Genomic DNA, 17077 nt, shown 5'->3' on the forward strand with positions numbered 1-17077 from the left:
AGGAAGGTGAACAAACAAAACAAATCTGGTTTAGCTTTGTGAGTCAGTGCCAAGTGGAGCACACAAGCTAGTTCCCTGTAGAGCTCACTTTGTGTTTATTTGCCTGACAAAGATGTGCAGTAGAGCAGTGGAAAGTCCACTCCGAGGACGAGGACGATTGTGATGTCTAGTGACAGGAGGAGGTCTAGGGTGGAGGGGCCTGATCCACAAGAGCTTCACAGAGTGTCCCCCACTCACAAAAGGAGACTCACGACCACGTGTCCCTCTGGAAGTGGAGAGTGAAAGAGGATTCACACCCTCTTCCCCTGGCCTGTGGCCCGGAGGGTCTGCCTGAGGCCAGGGTGAGTTGGAAGCTATGGAGGCAGTGCAGGCCCTATGACCACTTGCAGGACCCAGGCTGAGGCCACAGGGGAATGAGTCTAGGAGGAGATGATGTCACCTCAAGGGACAACTGGGGGGAATTTTGAGAGGAGGCAATTTAGAGATGATGACCAGCACAGCCTCATTCACTGACAGAGAAACTGAGACTGCTTGAGAGCAAGAGTCATCTGTGATGCTGGAACCTCAACCCAGGCTTTTAGTTCCTGGTCCCGAGTCTCTTCGTTTTCTAGGAGCTTATTCCTGGAGGAAAAGCTCTGTGAACTTCCCATTGTCGGATGTAGAGGGATGGAGATATTTTTGTGTTTCGACATTGATTTTCAAAGCTCCTAGTTGTGACTAAGCCTCAGGAAGAGATATCTAGTATCACGTTAGATTTTCAGATGTCACAGGCAGAGGGGTGGTACCTTGCTGCAACTCTAGCAGTATAAATAAGGACAAAGGGTCCTAAAGGAGCTACAACAGAGTTTTCGTGCTCCTGCTAAAGTTCACATCCTTCACTTAGAAGGGAGTCCTGGGTACTTATTCTAATAGATACCAAGTGTGCCTTCCTGGTATTCTAAACCAGGGATTTTCCAATTTTAATGTGCTCATGAATCTCCTGGGAGCTTGTGGAAATGCAGATTCTGCTTCCGTAGGCCTGGGGTGGGGCCTGAGATTCCACAGCTCTAATAAGCTCCCAGGTGCTGCTGCTGCTGGAAATGCATTTGAGGACCTCATTTCATGCAGCCAAATCCTAACAGTGATTTTCAAAGTGCTGGTCAAAACTCACTAAGGAGGTGAGTCAATTTTGTGGGTCAAGATAAGTATTTTTACAAAATGAAATGGCGTTTATCAGAGTACATCATAAATAGTAGAGGTATTTCATGAATTTTGTTTTGGTTATATATATGTGTGTGTGTCGGGAGCGGGGTCATGACATAAAACATATTTTTTACTGTGGGTTGAGGTCAGAATGGTTTGAGAAATGCTGCCCTAGATCATGGCATATTAGGAGCAATAAGTTAGAGAGAGGCAGGTGTAAAAGAGAGAGGCAGGGTGGAGTGGGGAGAATGGAGACTAGAAGTGAAGGTTCTAGAAGCTGTGAGTGTTGACAGTGGTGTCATCACCTGACAATGAAAGGGAATATGGCAAATAGCAAACAGGTGGGAGATCCTAGAACTAACAATTTGAGGACAAAGAGCCTCCCCCTCTAAACTCAGGGCCTGGGCTAGGCCATATGCATCTTTGTGCAAATGGAAAAGACCCCTCCTTTGGGATGTGCTTGCCCCTCCCCGCCCGCCATCGACTAGTGATGACCATAAAGCTAAGTGTGATTATCAAGAAAAGCAGTACCAGCCAAGACAACCAGGGCAAGCAATGGGTGACAGATTTGAGGGGCCTCTGGACAGACAGTGTCACACAATAAACTAAGGACAATGTTAACGCTAAGTCACAGTCATCATGGTAGAGAAACAAGCTAGTCCCTTTGTTTTTAGGCGGGCTCAGCAATGACAATGCTAATAATCATGACAAAGGCCATTTGCTGAGTTTTTACTTGTGACCAGGTATTGTGCTGGGCATGTCAGATACACCATTTGATTTAATGTACTCAGTAGACTTGGGAAGTAGATTCTGTTATTATCCCCACCTTACAGATGTGAAAACCTGCCTTAGAGTGAGGTGAATTATCTTGTCTATAGTCATCCACCAGTAAAATGGTTAAATTGGGATTTGAACCCACATCCCTCAGACCCCATAGCTGTCACTCAATCTGAACAATAGCTTCCAGCATCGGATGATGACAGCTCCCATTTTTAGGAGACCAACCAAGCACTGTACATTGTCTCCTGTATTCGTTCTGAGGCCCTGCCAGGTAAGTAGAAGCCAGCTGTTAGTTTTGGTTGAGTTGCTGAAGGTTGGTCCAGCTCTGTGCTCCCGGAGGTCACTAGACCTAGTAATCTGCAGCGTATGGTGAGGAATAGCAGGAAATAGCCTTGATCAGGTGGGGAGGGGCAGCTTGAGGGGATCTCAAAACCAGGGCAATGGGATTTTGACTTGATGGGGTTGATAATTGGGAGCCACTTTAGTTTTTTGAGCAAAAGTGTGAAAGAGATGCTGTGGGAAGAAAGATCTGGTAGGGGTGGGGCTCAGGGCTGGATAAGGGCTTGGTCAGGATGCCGAGGACTTTTTGGCCCATGCTGATTTGCTCAGCAATCTCATTTAGGCAATTTATATTTATTGAGCATCTACTCTGTGCCAGGCATAGCTCTAGGTGCTGGAGATGCTGGAGAGACAGACTGGTAAATTCTGTGGCTCGTGGGGCTGACATTCTAGTGGAGGATGCAGTGCCTGCCTGAGGAAACACTAAGCCCAGTGATAAGGGCAGTGGAGGGCAATACAGCTGATAGGGGGAGGGGAGCCCCCACTTCCAGCCCTGATCCGAGGTGAGGGATGGAGTGTTGACTCTTCAGGGAGACGCCTGAGCCCTCCCACTCTGTCCTGGAGAGTCAGCTCCTCTGGCTACCCCAGCTAGTGGGGGCTCTGTCTAGATCTGTCCAGAAAGTAGGGGCTGGCCAAGGTGGAAATCCCCAATGAGCAAGTCTTGGGAAAGCAGAGTAAGGCGATATTTGGCTGGCGTCTACAAAGACAAAGGTGGTTGGTGTGAAGGAACTGAAGATACAGTGGATCATTGCTGACAGAGGGAGAAGCCCTGGGCTGGTCTGCAGGTAAAGCCCCAGAAATTTGGTTAGCTTGGTAAGCGGGGACCCAGTTAGGCCCATCCCAGTCATTAGGTTAGGCTTTGGGATAGTGGGGTGGACACCTGAGGTAATGCTCACCAGCATCTGTTGAGCTGTTAGGTGTGCTGGGCCCCGTGCCAAGCATTTTACACGTGTTACCTCATCTAACATTACAAGCTCTGTTTGTCTCGGAAAGCGTGTGCCACGTGCCAGATACCAGACTTTAAATGGAATCTGTTGTAGAGTTCTCATGACAGCCCTGTGTGGCTGGTATTATTTGTTCCTCAAATGAGGAAATAAAGACACAGTCATTTAGATCTCATCTTTTATGGCTGGCCTGGCGCCATCATTGGTACTTTTTGTTATTGTATGTTTTTACTTTTACTTTTTTTTTTGAGATATAACTTGCACACAGTCAAGAGTACAAACTTTAAGTGTACGACTCCATGAATTTTTAGTTATGTATACACCCGTGTAGCCACCATGTAGATCAAGATCTAGAGCATTTCCAGTGCTCTAGAAAGTTCCCTTGTGTCTCTTCCCAGTCGATTTCCCTCAAAAGGGCGACCGCTCTTTGGATTTCTCTCCCTAGATTATCACTATCTATTCTTGATCTTAGTTTTATGTCTGGATTCTTTCCCCAACATAGTATCTTTGAGCTTTATCCGTGTCGTGAGCACTCATTTGTATTTTCTGTTTACTGCTGAGCAGCATTCCTTTGCATGAAATCATCACAGTTTGATTGTCCATTCTCTGGCTGGTGGATATTTGGGATGTTTCCAGTTCTTGTCTGTCGTGAACAGAGCCACAGGGGACATTTACATACATGCTTTTTGGTGGATGCTTTCACCATGTCTCTCAGGTCTTTACTTAGGAGTGGGAATGCTCGATATAATTTGTACAGTATATAGTCTGGGCTCCCTAACTTCAGCACCATGCTGCCCCTCAAACAGCCCAGCAGCCCAGAGAGGCAGTGTTATCATCCCATTTCACAGAGGGGGTTGCTGAGGCTGAGAGAAGTTGAGTGGCTTATCTGAGGTGACTTGGCTGGTAAGGGGCTGAGCGGGAACCCAAACCCTGAACTTGGGAAATTGGTCCAAGCTAGACAGTTGATTCACTGTTTGGAACCTGGTTCTTTTCTAGGGCACAAGTCCTATTCGAAAAGACTTTTGACCTTAATATTCTTTGATGACACGGGGAACAAAAAAGTCCCTTTTATTTATCACTGAACTGGAGGTACTGGCAGCAGTGGGATGAAAGGTGAGGGTAGCAGTGTGCACGACATAATGAAAGAAAAACCAAATTACACTCCAGGGAAATGACAGGCTTCAAGGTTTCAAGTGCTACTGTGGGCTGTGTGTGACCTCAGGGTCCCTGAGAAACAGCTTGGGAAGTCCCCTGACCATCTCTGCGGACCTGGGAGAAGGACCACATCTGTGGTTGATAATGTCTGCAAAGTTCAGGGTTTTCCCCTCTTAGTGTAGTTGTAGTGTTTTCATGGAGGCAGAATAGCCAGAGAGGGGTGGAATTCATCTCCACTCTCTGACCAAACACAGGAATCATAGTTTTGAGTTTTCAAACTGACAGCCTCAAATACCATGACATAGACAATGCTGCAAGAAATTCAATTACCAGTTGGCGCCAGAGCCTGGAAGCCCTGGCTGGCTGTGTAGGCCACCTCCTGAATGTCACCACCATGTTGTCTCCAAGTGTACACCATAAAGCTTTTCTGTCTCACTTTCTTATCACCAGACCGATCTCCTACAGAGGCTTTAAATTCCTAGTTCCACCAACAAGGCATCCTTTTCCGTGCATTCTGCCAGGTGTAGGTGTTATTAAAATGATGTCTCATTCTTCTGTGAATGCGCCTGTCCCTGACTACTGAGGTGACATGTCTTCTCACATGTTTATTAGTGAATCTGCTCGCCTGCAGAGATTCTCAACTGGCAGTGATTTTGCTTCCCTCTCCTTGGGGACATTTGACAATGTCTGAAGATATTTTTGGTTGTCACAAACGTGTGTGTGTGTGTGTGTGTGTGTGTAAGTGCGTGCGCTGCTGACATCAAGCAAGTAGAGGCCGGCCGAGGCCAGAGATGCTGCTAAACCTTCTACAAAGCTCCAGACAGCCCCATAGCAAAGAATTACCAGGCCTAAAGTGTTAATCCTGCTCTACTATGAATTAAAATTTCAGAGGTGCTCTTGACCTATGATAGGCATTAGCCTTTTATCTTTCATTTGCACTGCAAATAGTTTTCTGAAATCTGTTTTATTTTAGTTTTGTTATGGTATCTTTGCCACACATACAAATTTGATGTAGCCAAATGTGTCTTTCATTTTTATTATAGCCTCTGAGTTTCCTGTCATAGTTGAGGTCGCCCCTACTTTTGTTTAGTTCATATGGTTTCTTATTTCTACTTCTATCGAGGTTTCCATTGTTCTATTCGTTAGGCCTTAATTCATCTGTAATTGATTTTTGTGAATGGTGGGAGGTGAGTGTCCAAATACCATTTTTCCCCATGGAGAGCCAGTTATGGTTTTACTATAACTTAAATTAACTATCCTTTCCTGCTAAATTAAAATCCCACCTCTGTCATATATTAACTTTACACACACACACACGCGCGCGCGCACACACACACACACGCATCTCTGGGTTCCTTCTTTTCCAATGATACTTGTCAATTCTAGCGTAATACCATTAGATCTCGATTACATGGCTTTGTGGCACAAAGATCAGTTGTTTTTCCCTTTAAATAATTTTTTTTGGTCAGTTTCAGATTTTCTTCCTTTTTATTCACTCTTAGACCCCAAAGTCAGGTAAGGGAAGCCTTTCCTGCCTTCCCAGCCGGGCTACGGTGCCCTGCTTTGTGCGTTTGTTGCACAGTGCACTTCTCTTTTGTGCTGTTAATCAAGATTGTCATTAGACAGCTGGTGGTTGCTGGGGTCCCTCCCTCCTGCCAGCCTCACTCTGTGCTGTGGCCCCAGCAGTGGCAAATGAATTGGCATATGGCCGGTGCTCCTTAGATATTGGCTGCATGAATAAACGAGTACATGATGCAGTCATAAAATATAATTTAAAATGTTTTTCTTTAGTGGAGAAAGTGGCCCATGAAGGTAAGCGTTCCAAGGGCTCACGAGAGTCATAATGTGGCTCTGCTAAACACAATCCAGTTTAGTGAGTTTAACAATTGGCATTAGGAGTATAATAGCCAAGGCAGAGTAGAGGCATAAGGGGGAATAAGAGAAGGCAGATAAGAACATATGAACCGAAGGTGGATGCGGGAAACTCCTTTGCCCCCTGAGCAAAGCCAGGTCTGAGCTGGCACAGCAGAATAGAAGCATACGGCAGCTAGACAGACCTGGCTATATGTCGTGCTACCTGTGTGACCTTGGGCTAGTCACTTGACCCCTGGGAACCTCAGTTTCCTGATTTGGAAAACAGTAACAATAACAACTTCTTTGTAGGATTGTTTGGTCATTCAGCATGTGTTTATTGAGCGCATACTATGTTCCAGGCACTGTCCTGGAATACATACAGGAGTGTGCCCAGCCCAGTGCCTGGCACATTAAACATATGTTGAATGAATAATTGGAAAACAGGCCAGGGGTTGGGAGGGAGCACCGAAACTAAATAAGCGAATAACATACATAACGCGTAGATAATGATAAACATATAGTTATATCAAATGTAAAGTGTAATTACAAAGAAAGTAATGTGCCAGGATGGGAAAGAATAGGACATGGTGACAGAGAAAATGATGGGGTGTGGGGGGCAGGACAGGAGAGTGAGCATCTGCTCAGATGGAGTGTTCAGGGTGGGCTTCTCTGAGGAGGTGACATTCAAGCAAAGGCCTGAAGTAGGATGCAAGATTGATGGAGAAGAGTCCTGCCCCATCCCCATGCCCTTCCTTCAGCCCCTGCCCTTGCTGTTACAGGCATCCAGCCTGCGCTCTGGAGCAGGGAGGATGTGCTGCACTGGCTGCGCTGGGCCGAGCAGGAGTACTCGCTGCAGCGCACCCGGGAGCATGGCTTCGAGATGAATGGCCGTGCCCTCTGCATCCTCACCAAGGACGACTTCCGGCTCCGCGCGCCAGGTTCAGGTCTGGGAAACTCACTGGCTTTGCTCTAGAACGATGGAAACCCAGGTAGGCCCAGGGAGGGAGATGGAGGGCGTGTTGGTTGGAGGATCATGCTCACCTCCCAGCACTGCAGACACCTCTCTTTTTAATAAATGTTTGCCTAGTGTTTTCCTAGCTAGAGCTGCAGCGGAAGAGTCAATCTGGCTGCTGTTTTGCAGAGCCCCAGGGGTCTGTCCCGCTCTCACTTTTCCCTCTCGTTCCCTGTGGCCCTCGTCTCCCCTACCCCTTTCTGCCCTATGGCCTCTCATCTCCATCAGCATGAAGCTGGTGACAAGACATGCCACCTGGGAGGCAGGTGACTGCAGTGGAATGTGGCCAGCTTTCCCCACCCAGTCTGGCCAGCAGTCCCCCTCCCATCTCCTTCCCCAGGTGATGTCCTATATGAGCTGCTCCAGTACATCAAGACCCAGCGGCAAGCCCTGGTATGTGGGCCCATTTTTGGAAGTGCCTTCAGGCAGAAGATGCCCACTCAGCACTGCCCCTACCCCATGCAAGGTGAGGAGGCCCTTGGTAGAGCTCTGAGACCCTTCCCCAAATTGGCCTTATTGGGACGGCAGGGCTTCTTCCAGGCAAAATAATGAAAGAGGCAGAGATGTGGTGAGCTCTCTATCTCCCCCCTGCCCTGTCCCCTCAGCCCTCACCTCTTGCCCTCTGGGACACCCCTGGCCGCCTGGGGTGCTGCAGCCCTCTGGCCAAGAGGCCTTACCTCTCGCTTCCTCATTTCTCTGCTCTCCTCTGCAGAAAAGGGTTGTTTGTTTGGTGTCTCTTTCTTTTCCTCCTGATCTCTCCATGGAAACCACTTTTGTCAGGGGATCCAGGGACCTGAACTTAGGGATGAATCCTTACTTGCTGTGACCTCTCACAGTCTTTGATCCAGCAAATTTCCCTTGGCTTCTAGGATACTGTACTCATCACTTCTGCTCAGTCTCCTGGTTTCTCCTCTTCTCTCCTACTTCTAAATGTTGGGGTACTCCAGGACTCAGGGACCTCTTTTCTATCTACACTCAGACCTAGGTAATTTCCTCTAGTCTTCAGAGTTAAGTACCATCTAGTGCCAATGATTCCCATGTATACGTGGACCTCTCTGAATTCCAGCCTTGAGCGCCCCACATTGCCTGCTCCGCACCTCCTCTGGGATGTCTGATGGGCATCTCAACCCTAACAGCGACTCAACTTCTAAAGCAAAGACTTGATTCCTGCCCTCTCCCCACCCTCCCACCCCCAAATCCTGCTCTTCTTTTTCCTAATTGCTTGGGGCAAAATGTTGGATGTTATCTTTGATCGTTTTCTTTTTTTCCCAGACTTGAATCTCCTCACTGGTTTCTTTGCTTCCACTCTTGATCTCCTATGACCTATTCTTAACAGAGCGGCCGGAGAGATCCATAAGTCAGGTCATGTCACTTCTCTGCGCAAAATCTTCCAATGACTCCTATCATACTCAAAGTCAAAGCCACAGTCCTTAAAATGAGCTCCTCACCCTCTGCCATCCTCTGCCACCCCTCTCCTCTTTGCTTATGCTTCTCTAGCCACCCTGGCCTCCTTGTTCATTGAATAAGCCAGGGACACTCCTGCCTCAGGGCCTTAGTACTTCCTGTCCCCTCCGTCTGGCATTCCTTCCTCTAGATACCCACATAACTTATTCCTCTACCTCAGGGGTCCTCAACCCCCAGGCCGTGGACCAGCGCTGGTCCGTGGCCTGTTAGGAACTGGGCTGCATAGCAGGAGGTGAGCAACAAGTGAGCAAACGAAGCTTCATCTGTATTTTGCAGCCGCTCCCTAGCACTAGCATCACCACCTCAGCTCCAGCTCAGATCATCAGATACTAGATTCTCATAGAAGCACCGGTCCCTGGTGCCAAAAAGGTTGGGGACCACTGATCTACTTCCTTTAGGTGTCTGTTCAAATTTCAGTGAGGCCTTTGCAAACATTTTCTATCTGCCTTATAATTATTTTTGTCCCCCATATTTTATACTGTTTCTATTTACTTTTTTATTTTAACCATTTATCTCCCCCCCCTCCCCCCACATCTCCAGCTAGAATATAAGCTCCATGAGGACAAGGGGCTATTTTGGGGTTTAGTGATGTGTGACCAAGCTCCTTAGAACAATGCGTGGCTCATTGGGGGTTCCCAATAACTATTTATTGGGTGTATGGAGAAAATGTTGGACTGAGATACAGGGCACCTGATCTCTGGACCTGGCTCTGCCACCCCTTGGCTTTGCCAACAATTTTACAGATGAGGGAACAGGTTTGAGAGGTGAAGTTACCTATCTGGGAGCTGGGGTTAGCACCTGGGCTGTCTGGTCCTCACCCATGCCCTCCACTGCATCCCTGACCTTCTAACCGGGGGCTGGGTAGAGGAAGAGTGTTAGGAGTGCTGTCCCACGAGGCTCCCAGGCATGTTATTTAGGGGGAATGGTATGGGGGAGGCTGTGGGCCCACAGAATCACTGGTGCTCATTTGCCGGCAACAGGGACCAGGCTCTCTCAGATCACCCTCCAAAGGGGCCTCCTGCAGCAGCCACCAGACCTGGGGCTTGCCAGTTCCTTGAGCCACCTGGATGCCCCTGGCCTGGACAGGTGGCCCCTCGGCAGAGAGGAGTCCCTCAGCTTATCTCACTGTGTGAAGCTCGGCTGCAGGGCTGAGGGAGTCTGCTCCTTCCCCACGGTGCCACAGGCCCCCATCGACGGCAGGATCGCAGGTGAGTAGGAGGCTGTGTTCCCCTGACCTGGAGGGAGGTGTGCTGAGACCGAGTCCCAGAGAGGTCACAGGTGACAAAGAGGAGGGTGGTTTTGGTCTTGGTGATGAGAAAGTCTGTGCTGAGCCGTAGGGATTCTGAGCGACTGTCCTGTATGCTGGCCGTAATCTGGCCACAGTGGGCAGTGCTGCCTGGGATTGGCAAGTCATAGTCAGTCAGAGTAGCATGGAGTAGCAACACCCCCCCACCCCCACCCCCTTGCTGGCCACCCCTGCCTTTAAAGCCTTATTTATTTATTTTTAAATAGTCGAGCACTTACTATGTGCCAGGCATGATTCTAAGGCCTTTATTTAATCCCACAATGACGCTTGAGGTTGGTATTATTATCAACTCCATTTACAGATAAGAAAAATGAGGCACAGGAAGTGTGAGTGACTTCCTCATGTTCACACAGCGGTAAGTGGAAGAGTAGGGATGCGGATCCAGGTAGTCTGACTCTAGAGCTGAACTCTAACGGGATGATATACTTCCACTTCAGATTTGTTATTAAAGGATTGACTAACAGACAGGCAAGCAGACAGACTGACAGATGAGCCATGGTGGGGCCACTATACTTATTCTAAGACACCCCAGAGGGAGAAGCCAGGCTTCTGGGTTGGAAATGACTGGGAAGCACTAAAACACAATCATTCGATCTTTTTGATAATAACCCTTAACGTTCTTTGAGCACTTACTCTGTACCAGGCACTGTGCTAGGGCTTTTTTTTTTCCTTTTGTCTATTATGTTACTTCATCCTCACATCATCCCATAAGAAAACTGGCTGGAGGCCCAGCTTGTGGGACTTCCGGTCCCTCAGCGCTCTCGGGCTCCCACTGCCACTTGCCCCCCACGATGGCACGTTGATTTTTTTTTTTTTGAACCTCCCATTAGGGAGAGTGAAGAGTATGGACATAACAAACTTGAGTTAACAGAGACCCAAGGGGCTGAGTGACTGGGCCGGGGGCAGAGAGGGCTCTGGCCACAGCCCCCTGCCCCTACTACCTGGCCCTGAGGGAGGCTTTTGTGTCTGCACAGCTGGGTTAGACTCCCTGCACTGCCTGCCACCTAGGAGCTTGGTGACTTAAGACATATCTGTACCTCTCTCAGCCCATTGCCTCATCTCTCCCTGAGGATACAGGCAGCTACCTTCTGGAGTTAGGGTAATTGAATGAGACAACAAGTAATAGGCCCCCGTTTCTGTTAATACCATCGTCTTCACCATCCTGCTGCATGCCTGGGTTCTAGCCTCAAGGACCCCAGAGTGCCTTTCTAATGCCCGTCCTCCCAGCCCCAGGAAAGCACCCTGTCTGCACCCCTGTGTTCGATTGCAGACTGCCGGCTGCTGTGGGATTACGTGTACCAGCTGCTCTCTGACACTAGGTACGAGTCCTACATCAGGTGGGAAGACAAGAACGCCAAGATCTTTCGAGTTGTGGATCCTAATGGGCTCGCCAAACTCTGGGGAAACCACAAGGTGAACCTTAGCCAGCAGGCGGGATGGTCTCAACAAATCCAGAAGAGGAGATGGCAGGGGGTCAGAGTGGACCCCTCAGCACTGGGGACAGTCCTCAACTGATGGGGGCTTCACCAGCAGCCCTAGAAGTATTGGGATCAGTTTATTTTGGGAGATCCTGAGGTACAGTTATTTCTTGAAGATGGGGACTATCTCCGGAACTTGGGAGTCTTGCCTTCTAATCTCTTAATTCCACTTTCGTTTAACATTTGAACTTTTCAAAGCACATGTACAGGGATTTGTCAGCATACCCTGTGGGGTGGTTAGGCCAGATGGTTCCTTAGGGTAATCTGAGACAAAAATCCAGGTCTCAGGCCATGCAGGAGCATCTGGTGTCAAGGCTGGGAAGGCCTGGGAACGACCGAGCCCAGCATCCATGATGCAAAAAATGCCCATACCTAAATGGATGTTCACCAGGGGATTCTAATATATATATATTTTTAGTAAGAATTAGGATTAAAAAATTTAACTATTGTATTGATCTCATCATTTACAGTGGTGATATAAAGCAAGTGTCCTTATCTATAAATTAATTCATTCATTTAAGTGAAAAGAATGAGCCTTTTAAAGAAAACTATTAACAATAATAATAATCTGCAATATGTAACATGTCTTAAAATGGTATAGCATATGATTGGCAGGCACTACTCTGAAGGCTTTACCTGTATTAACTCATTTAATTCTCACAACAACCTCGTGAGGGTAGGTATTTTCAGATGAGAACCTGAGGCACAGAATGGTTTATCAACTTGTCCTAGAATCTGCAGCCAGAAGGTGGCAAAGCAGGGACTTGAACCCAGACCACATAGTTCTCTCCTCCACTCTATTTTATTTCCTCTCAGTAGTGCTGGTGGCTGGAAGAATCCAAACGTCTCCAGTTTGGACATGCTTATCTGGTCTAATCCCTGTATAGTACAGGGAGGGAAAATGAGGCTCAGAGAGTAGTAATTTCATTTAATGACCACATACTACATGTCAGGCACTATGCTAAGGGCTCGCATGGATTAGCAGTTTAATTCTTACAACAAACTCATGAGATGGATGTTTTTATCCTCACTTTATATCTGGGGAAACAGATTCAGAGAGGTAAAGAAACTTGTCCGAAGTCACACAGCTGCCAAATGGTAGAACTGGGGCTTGAATTGACACCAAAGCCCAGCCTCTCTGCTCCTACTCTGCATCACCCACTCCCCAGAGAGAGAGAGGAAAAAGCAAGGCCCTCCTGTCCCCTTCATCATGCTGTCTCTCTGATTACATTTCCAACTATATATATATACACACATATATATATGTATATATATATGTGTGTGTATATATATATGTGTGTGTATATATATATATACACACACATATATATATATATATATTTGTTAGTACTTGTGATGTTCTCTGCTTAAAAACGACACGTGATTCATTCCTGCCCTATGGTTCTCAGTTAGGCAGGTGAGAGAAATATCTCATTATTTCTCCCTCAAACTTTCCCTGCCTTTGTCCATCCAAATTCAAGAGAACTCTCATACACCCTCACAGAATCCTGGGCTGAGGAACTTAAGAAACCACCCAGTCCAAACTGTTCTCTTCCAGGTGTGGAAATTGAGGAGTAGGGGGGTGATTTGTGGCTGCTTTGCTTTCCAGAATCGGGTGAACATGACCTATGAGAAGATGTCGCGTGCCCTGCGCCACTACTATAAGCTGAATATCATTAAGAAGGAACCCGGGCAGAAACTCCTGTTCAGGTGAGTAGTCTTGGGCCGAGGTGCAAAGGGGAAGGAGCGCTGGGGCTGGGTGGGCTGGAAGACTGCGCAGCTGGACCAGGGCTGATTTGTAGCTGGGGCCTGAATTCCAGATTTCTGAAGATACCTGGGAAGACCATCCAGGACAAGGGCAGCTGCCTGGAGCAGCTGGAGAGCCAGGAGCAGGACAGGATGGATTTCAAGGAAGAGATGCTGGAAGTCTCTCCATGAGAGACACGCGAACTCAAGGCACCGGGCACCGATGGGACAGACTGAGTCTCCCATGAAGGCAGCTAACTTCATGACCTCCTCCCTCCTCTCAGAGCATAATGGGTCCCCGGCTAGATTTTGCACTCACAGGATCACAGCTGTTGTGTCAGACCTCAAAGCTGCCTGGAGCCCTGAGCAGGCTGAGAACTGGGAGGCCCACATCCGGGACATTGTGGGGCATCATCCTTTGGGTAGGGCAGCCCTGGGGCTAAGCAGGGGCACAAGGCGTGAACTCTCTCCCCGTCCTACCCCTGGGTACCTGCCCAGCTTGAGAGAGGTAGCTGGGTCCTGAGAGCATCCAGCCTAACTCCTTCAATTTACAGAAGAAGGAAACAGGTTTTGTACTGAGCCTCAGCCTTTTCATCTGTCAAAGGGACCATTTCATGGAAACCTGCCCTCAGGGGGCTGATGCATAAAATGGACAAAAGGATTATTGCTTTGTCAACCTTAGTAATAGTGAAAACAGTGATACCTGACGTTTAAGGGCTGACTGTGTGCAGGCCTGGTGCTAAGGGTCCTACCTATATTTTATCTTATTCAATTCACACACTAGCCCCATGAGGTTTAAAGACAGGGAAACAGAGACAGACTTGCAGAGATGGGCTGCCTTTCCAGAACCCAGTGCTCTTACCTGTTTGCTTTTAGTGCCTCTGAGTGTCTTGGGCACTTCTCAAGCAGAGGCCATGTCCCTACCCCTCTGCCCTCGGATTCTTGTGAAATGGTTCATTTCACTTGGCCCAAACCCTTGTCCTCAGCGAAAAAGTCCTTCGGCGACTCTGCGACTATGATCCAGTGAAGATTGCCACCCTTCTCCACCTGTGGCTTCCTGTGCTCCTGTGCCTGTAACTGCCATCTGACTTTGTTTCACCTCTCTGGAGCCTCCGGTTCCTCGTCTGTAAAATGGGAAGGCCACTCTCTACTGACCTCACAGTATAGCCAGAAACCTTTAGGAAGACAATATTTGCGAAGAGCTTAGTGTATGCCTGCTCTGTAGGAGCACCTCGCCTGTTTTAGCTTAGAAAACTCTGCAAACCGAAAACTGCTCTAAAGCATGAAAATGCTTCTGTCTCCTCTCTGCTCCCCAACCCCCAAGACTGGCTGGGGCCTCCTGGGGAGGTTGAGGAGCAAGGGAAAAGAGTGTTTTCACTTAGTCGGAATAAAACTTCTTAGATTTGTATCTTCTTTCTTAAAAGGAGGAAACTACCTCTGCCTCTTGCCCCGAGCAGGTCAGAACTGACCCCCCACCCCCACCCGACACACACACCCTGTCTGGCTGAGCCTGAGTTGGCCTTGAATCCCCGAACAGGAGAAGCTGATCAGGATTCTTGGACTTTGGGACTCAAAGCCGTGACCGCTCGTGAGCAGGAAAACTCCTGGCTTAGTCCTGGGGCCTTGGCAAAAAGGGTCAGGAGGAAAATCCTTGTCTCTTCCATCTTCCTTGAGACTGTTCTATCTCCTTGACTTCACTCCAGGATAAACTCACACCCCATAGCCTTTCTCATCATCTCCAAACCAGAGCTACATAGCTAGACTGGGAGGGACTGTCAAAATCAACTCGTCCAGCTTCTCCTTTTATAGATGAACAGCTGAGGCTAGAGATAGAGAGTGACTTGCTCAAGGTTACACAGCCCACCTCAGCCTGCTGGCCCCTAATGTTGCCTTATTTCTTGTCTCACATCTTGCTCATGGGTTCAAGATATAAGAGAACAAGAGAATGGAGTCAGAAATCACCTCCAGTTACGATGTTGGCATTTGCCCACTGGCGTGTTAATGGTTGAAAACAGCTGTATATCCGAGGGACTATTCCTTGACTCAGGATGATGTATCTCATCCAACATAGGGACCATGGGGGCCGGGAGTGGGCTGTGGGATGTGGGCTTGGGCAGAGTCCACTGCCCCAGATCCCTGATCACTGGACTCTCCACCCAGCCCGAGCTCAGCTTCACCCTCTGCCTGTCTCCCCAGGCACATTAAGCTCTGGGATGGATACCCACGTGTGAGGAATAAAGAGATGCTTTAGCCCTTCCTTCCATGAGCATTAATTGAGCACCCGCTATGTACCTGGCATCAGGCAAGGCTCTGGGTTTACATCCATTTTTTACACAATTCAATTCCTAAAAAGTCATGGATCACGGAAAACAACATATGTCAAAATGGACTTTCTCACAGATAATTTTAACAAGCAGAAAATATATTCTCATGGTTTGAAAAAGTAGCCAGCCATATCATTTTTTTTTGCCAGATTATATTACTATCAACAATAAATAGTTTATGAAAAAAGTGAGTATATTAAGTTCATAATGAAACAAATGATGCAAGTCACTGTCTCCATCCAGTCAAGCCGTTTAGAACATTAACCCGGGAACACAGGCTCCATGATTGTCCATCTTCTCCATGACATGGATTCTTGCTGAGAAAGGCTTTTTCCCTCACAAGGAAGCTCCAGATCCAGCACTCTCCCCGCTCCAGCTTTTTTGAGATGTGATTGATATATAACACTGTGTAACTTTAAGGAATACAACGTGTGGCACTTTCTTCAATCCCGATGGCTCTGCCATGTCTCGGGCTCTCACTGCAGGAAGCCTGGTTGATGCTAGTGACCCATTGTCTTTCTCGTGCAGGATCTTGACTTCATCCTCTGGTCCCTCCCCATGATACCAATCCATATTTCTACTCAAGTGTTTTCTCAACAGTTTTATAGAGACGTGCAGAAAACACATACATTTACAGAGCAAGGGCTTGGTGTCTCCAAACTAGCCACATCTAGTGGCAAATGCAAAGATGATGCTGGCTCAGAAAGAGCCTTGTCCAAGGCTGGTGTCAGGTCCCCCTCCTCCTTGCTGGCTTGGCCACTCCATGGGACCTTTGAATTCAGCTGCCACTGGAACAGCCCCAAGATTAGTGTGGATTGTCCTGAAAATTGAATATGCGTATTTTAAACATATTTTGATCATGATCTTGCTTTTTTAAATTCCCAAATCCTTGTAAGTTAATTGCTCGTATGGGGAGGAGTGAAGGTGGGGGTGTTGTACAAAGGAGAGTAGGGCCCCGCCCTTGGGAAGTTCACACATCAGTGGAGGAAGCGGAAGTAGCTGACCAGCAGAGAGGCACGCCCATCGGGCCAGTGGGCGGCAAAGTGGCACCGGTGAATTCTGCTTGGTAGGCGCCAGAGAAGGTGTCCTTAGGAGGATCATACAGGCTTCTGCTCTGTTTTTCCCCCTTTCCTTTTGGAGGGGTAAGGTCTGGAGGTGCAGTGGGGAGGTAGGCCTTCTGATCATGATGGGTCAAGGAGAATGCAGGGTGCAGGGGAAATAGGAAGGGGGCTGACTGCAGAGTCAAGGAAGGCAAGGAAGGGGTCCACGCACATACCCCACTCTGTGGAACACTGATGCTGTGGGGAGGAAAAAAACCGCATTATCTGAAGCCATTCCACTAGGAGCCTCAGTTGTTCACCCAACAGACTTTACTGAGAAGCGTGGCCCCAGGCCTTGGGCTCGGGGCTTCCCTGCACCACATCACTGGAACCTCTGGCCTCTGACTCATAGTTCTAGGCTTGGGGTGATTAAAATTATGCCTTTTTCTCAGA

The 17077-nt window shown here is 48.1% G+C and overlaps 1 protein-coding gene across 2 annotated transcripts in view; it reads left to right on the forward strand.

Moving 5' to 3' along the window:
* ETV7 (ETS variant 7) overlaps positions 1-14683 on the forward strand; it is a 21977-nt gene extending 7294 nt beyond the window's left edge. Inside the window, exons 3-8 of one of the 2 annotated variants that reach the window (XM_006907325.3) lie at positions 7034-7198; positions 7607-7732; positions 9711-9938; positions 11307-11449; positions 13124-13224; positions 13335-14683. In XM_006907325.3, the coding sequence (XP_006907387.1) occupies positions 7034-7198; positions 7607-7732; positions 9711-9938; positions 11307-11449; positions 13124-13224; positions 13335-13452 (881 nt within the window). In that variant the 3' untranslated portion in view covers positions 13453-14683. Of the gene's footprint in view, positions 1-7033; positions 7244-7606; positions 7733-9710; positions 9939-11306; positions 11450-13123; positions 13225-13334 lie in introns of those variants that run through there. The other variant, XM_015585919.2, reaches the window with a different exon arrangement.
* Positions 14684-17077: the final 2394 nt, after the last annotated feature.

Source organism: Pteropus alecto, unplaced genomic scaffold (genome assembly GCF_000325575.1).
Source record: "Pteropus alecto unplaced genomic scaffold, ASM32557v1 scaffold202, whole genome shotgun sequence".
NCBI classification, from domain to species: Eukaryota; Metazoa; Chordata; class Mammalia; order Chiroptera; family Pteropodidae; genus Pteropus; species Pteropus alecto.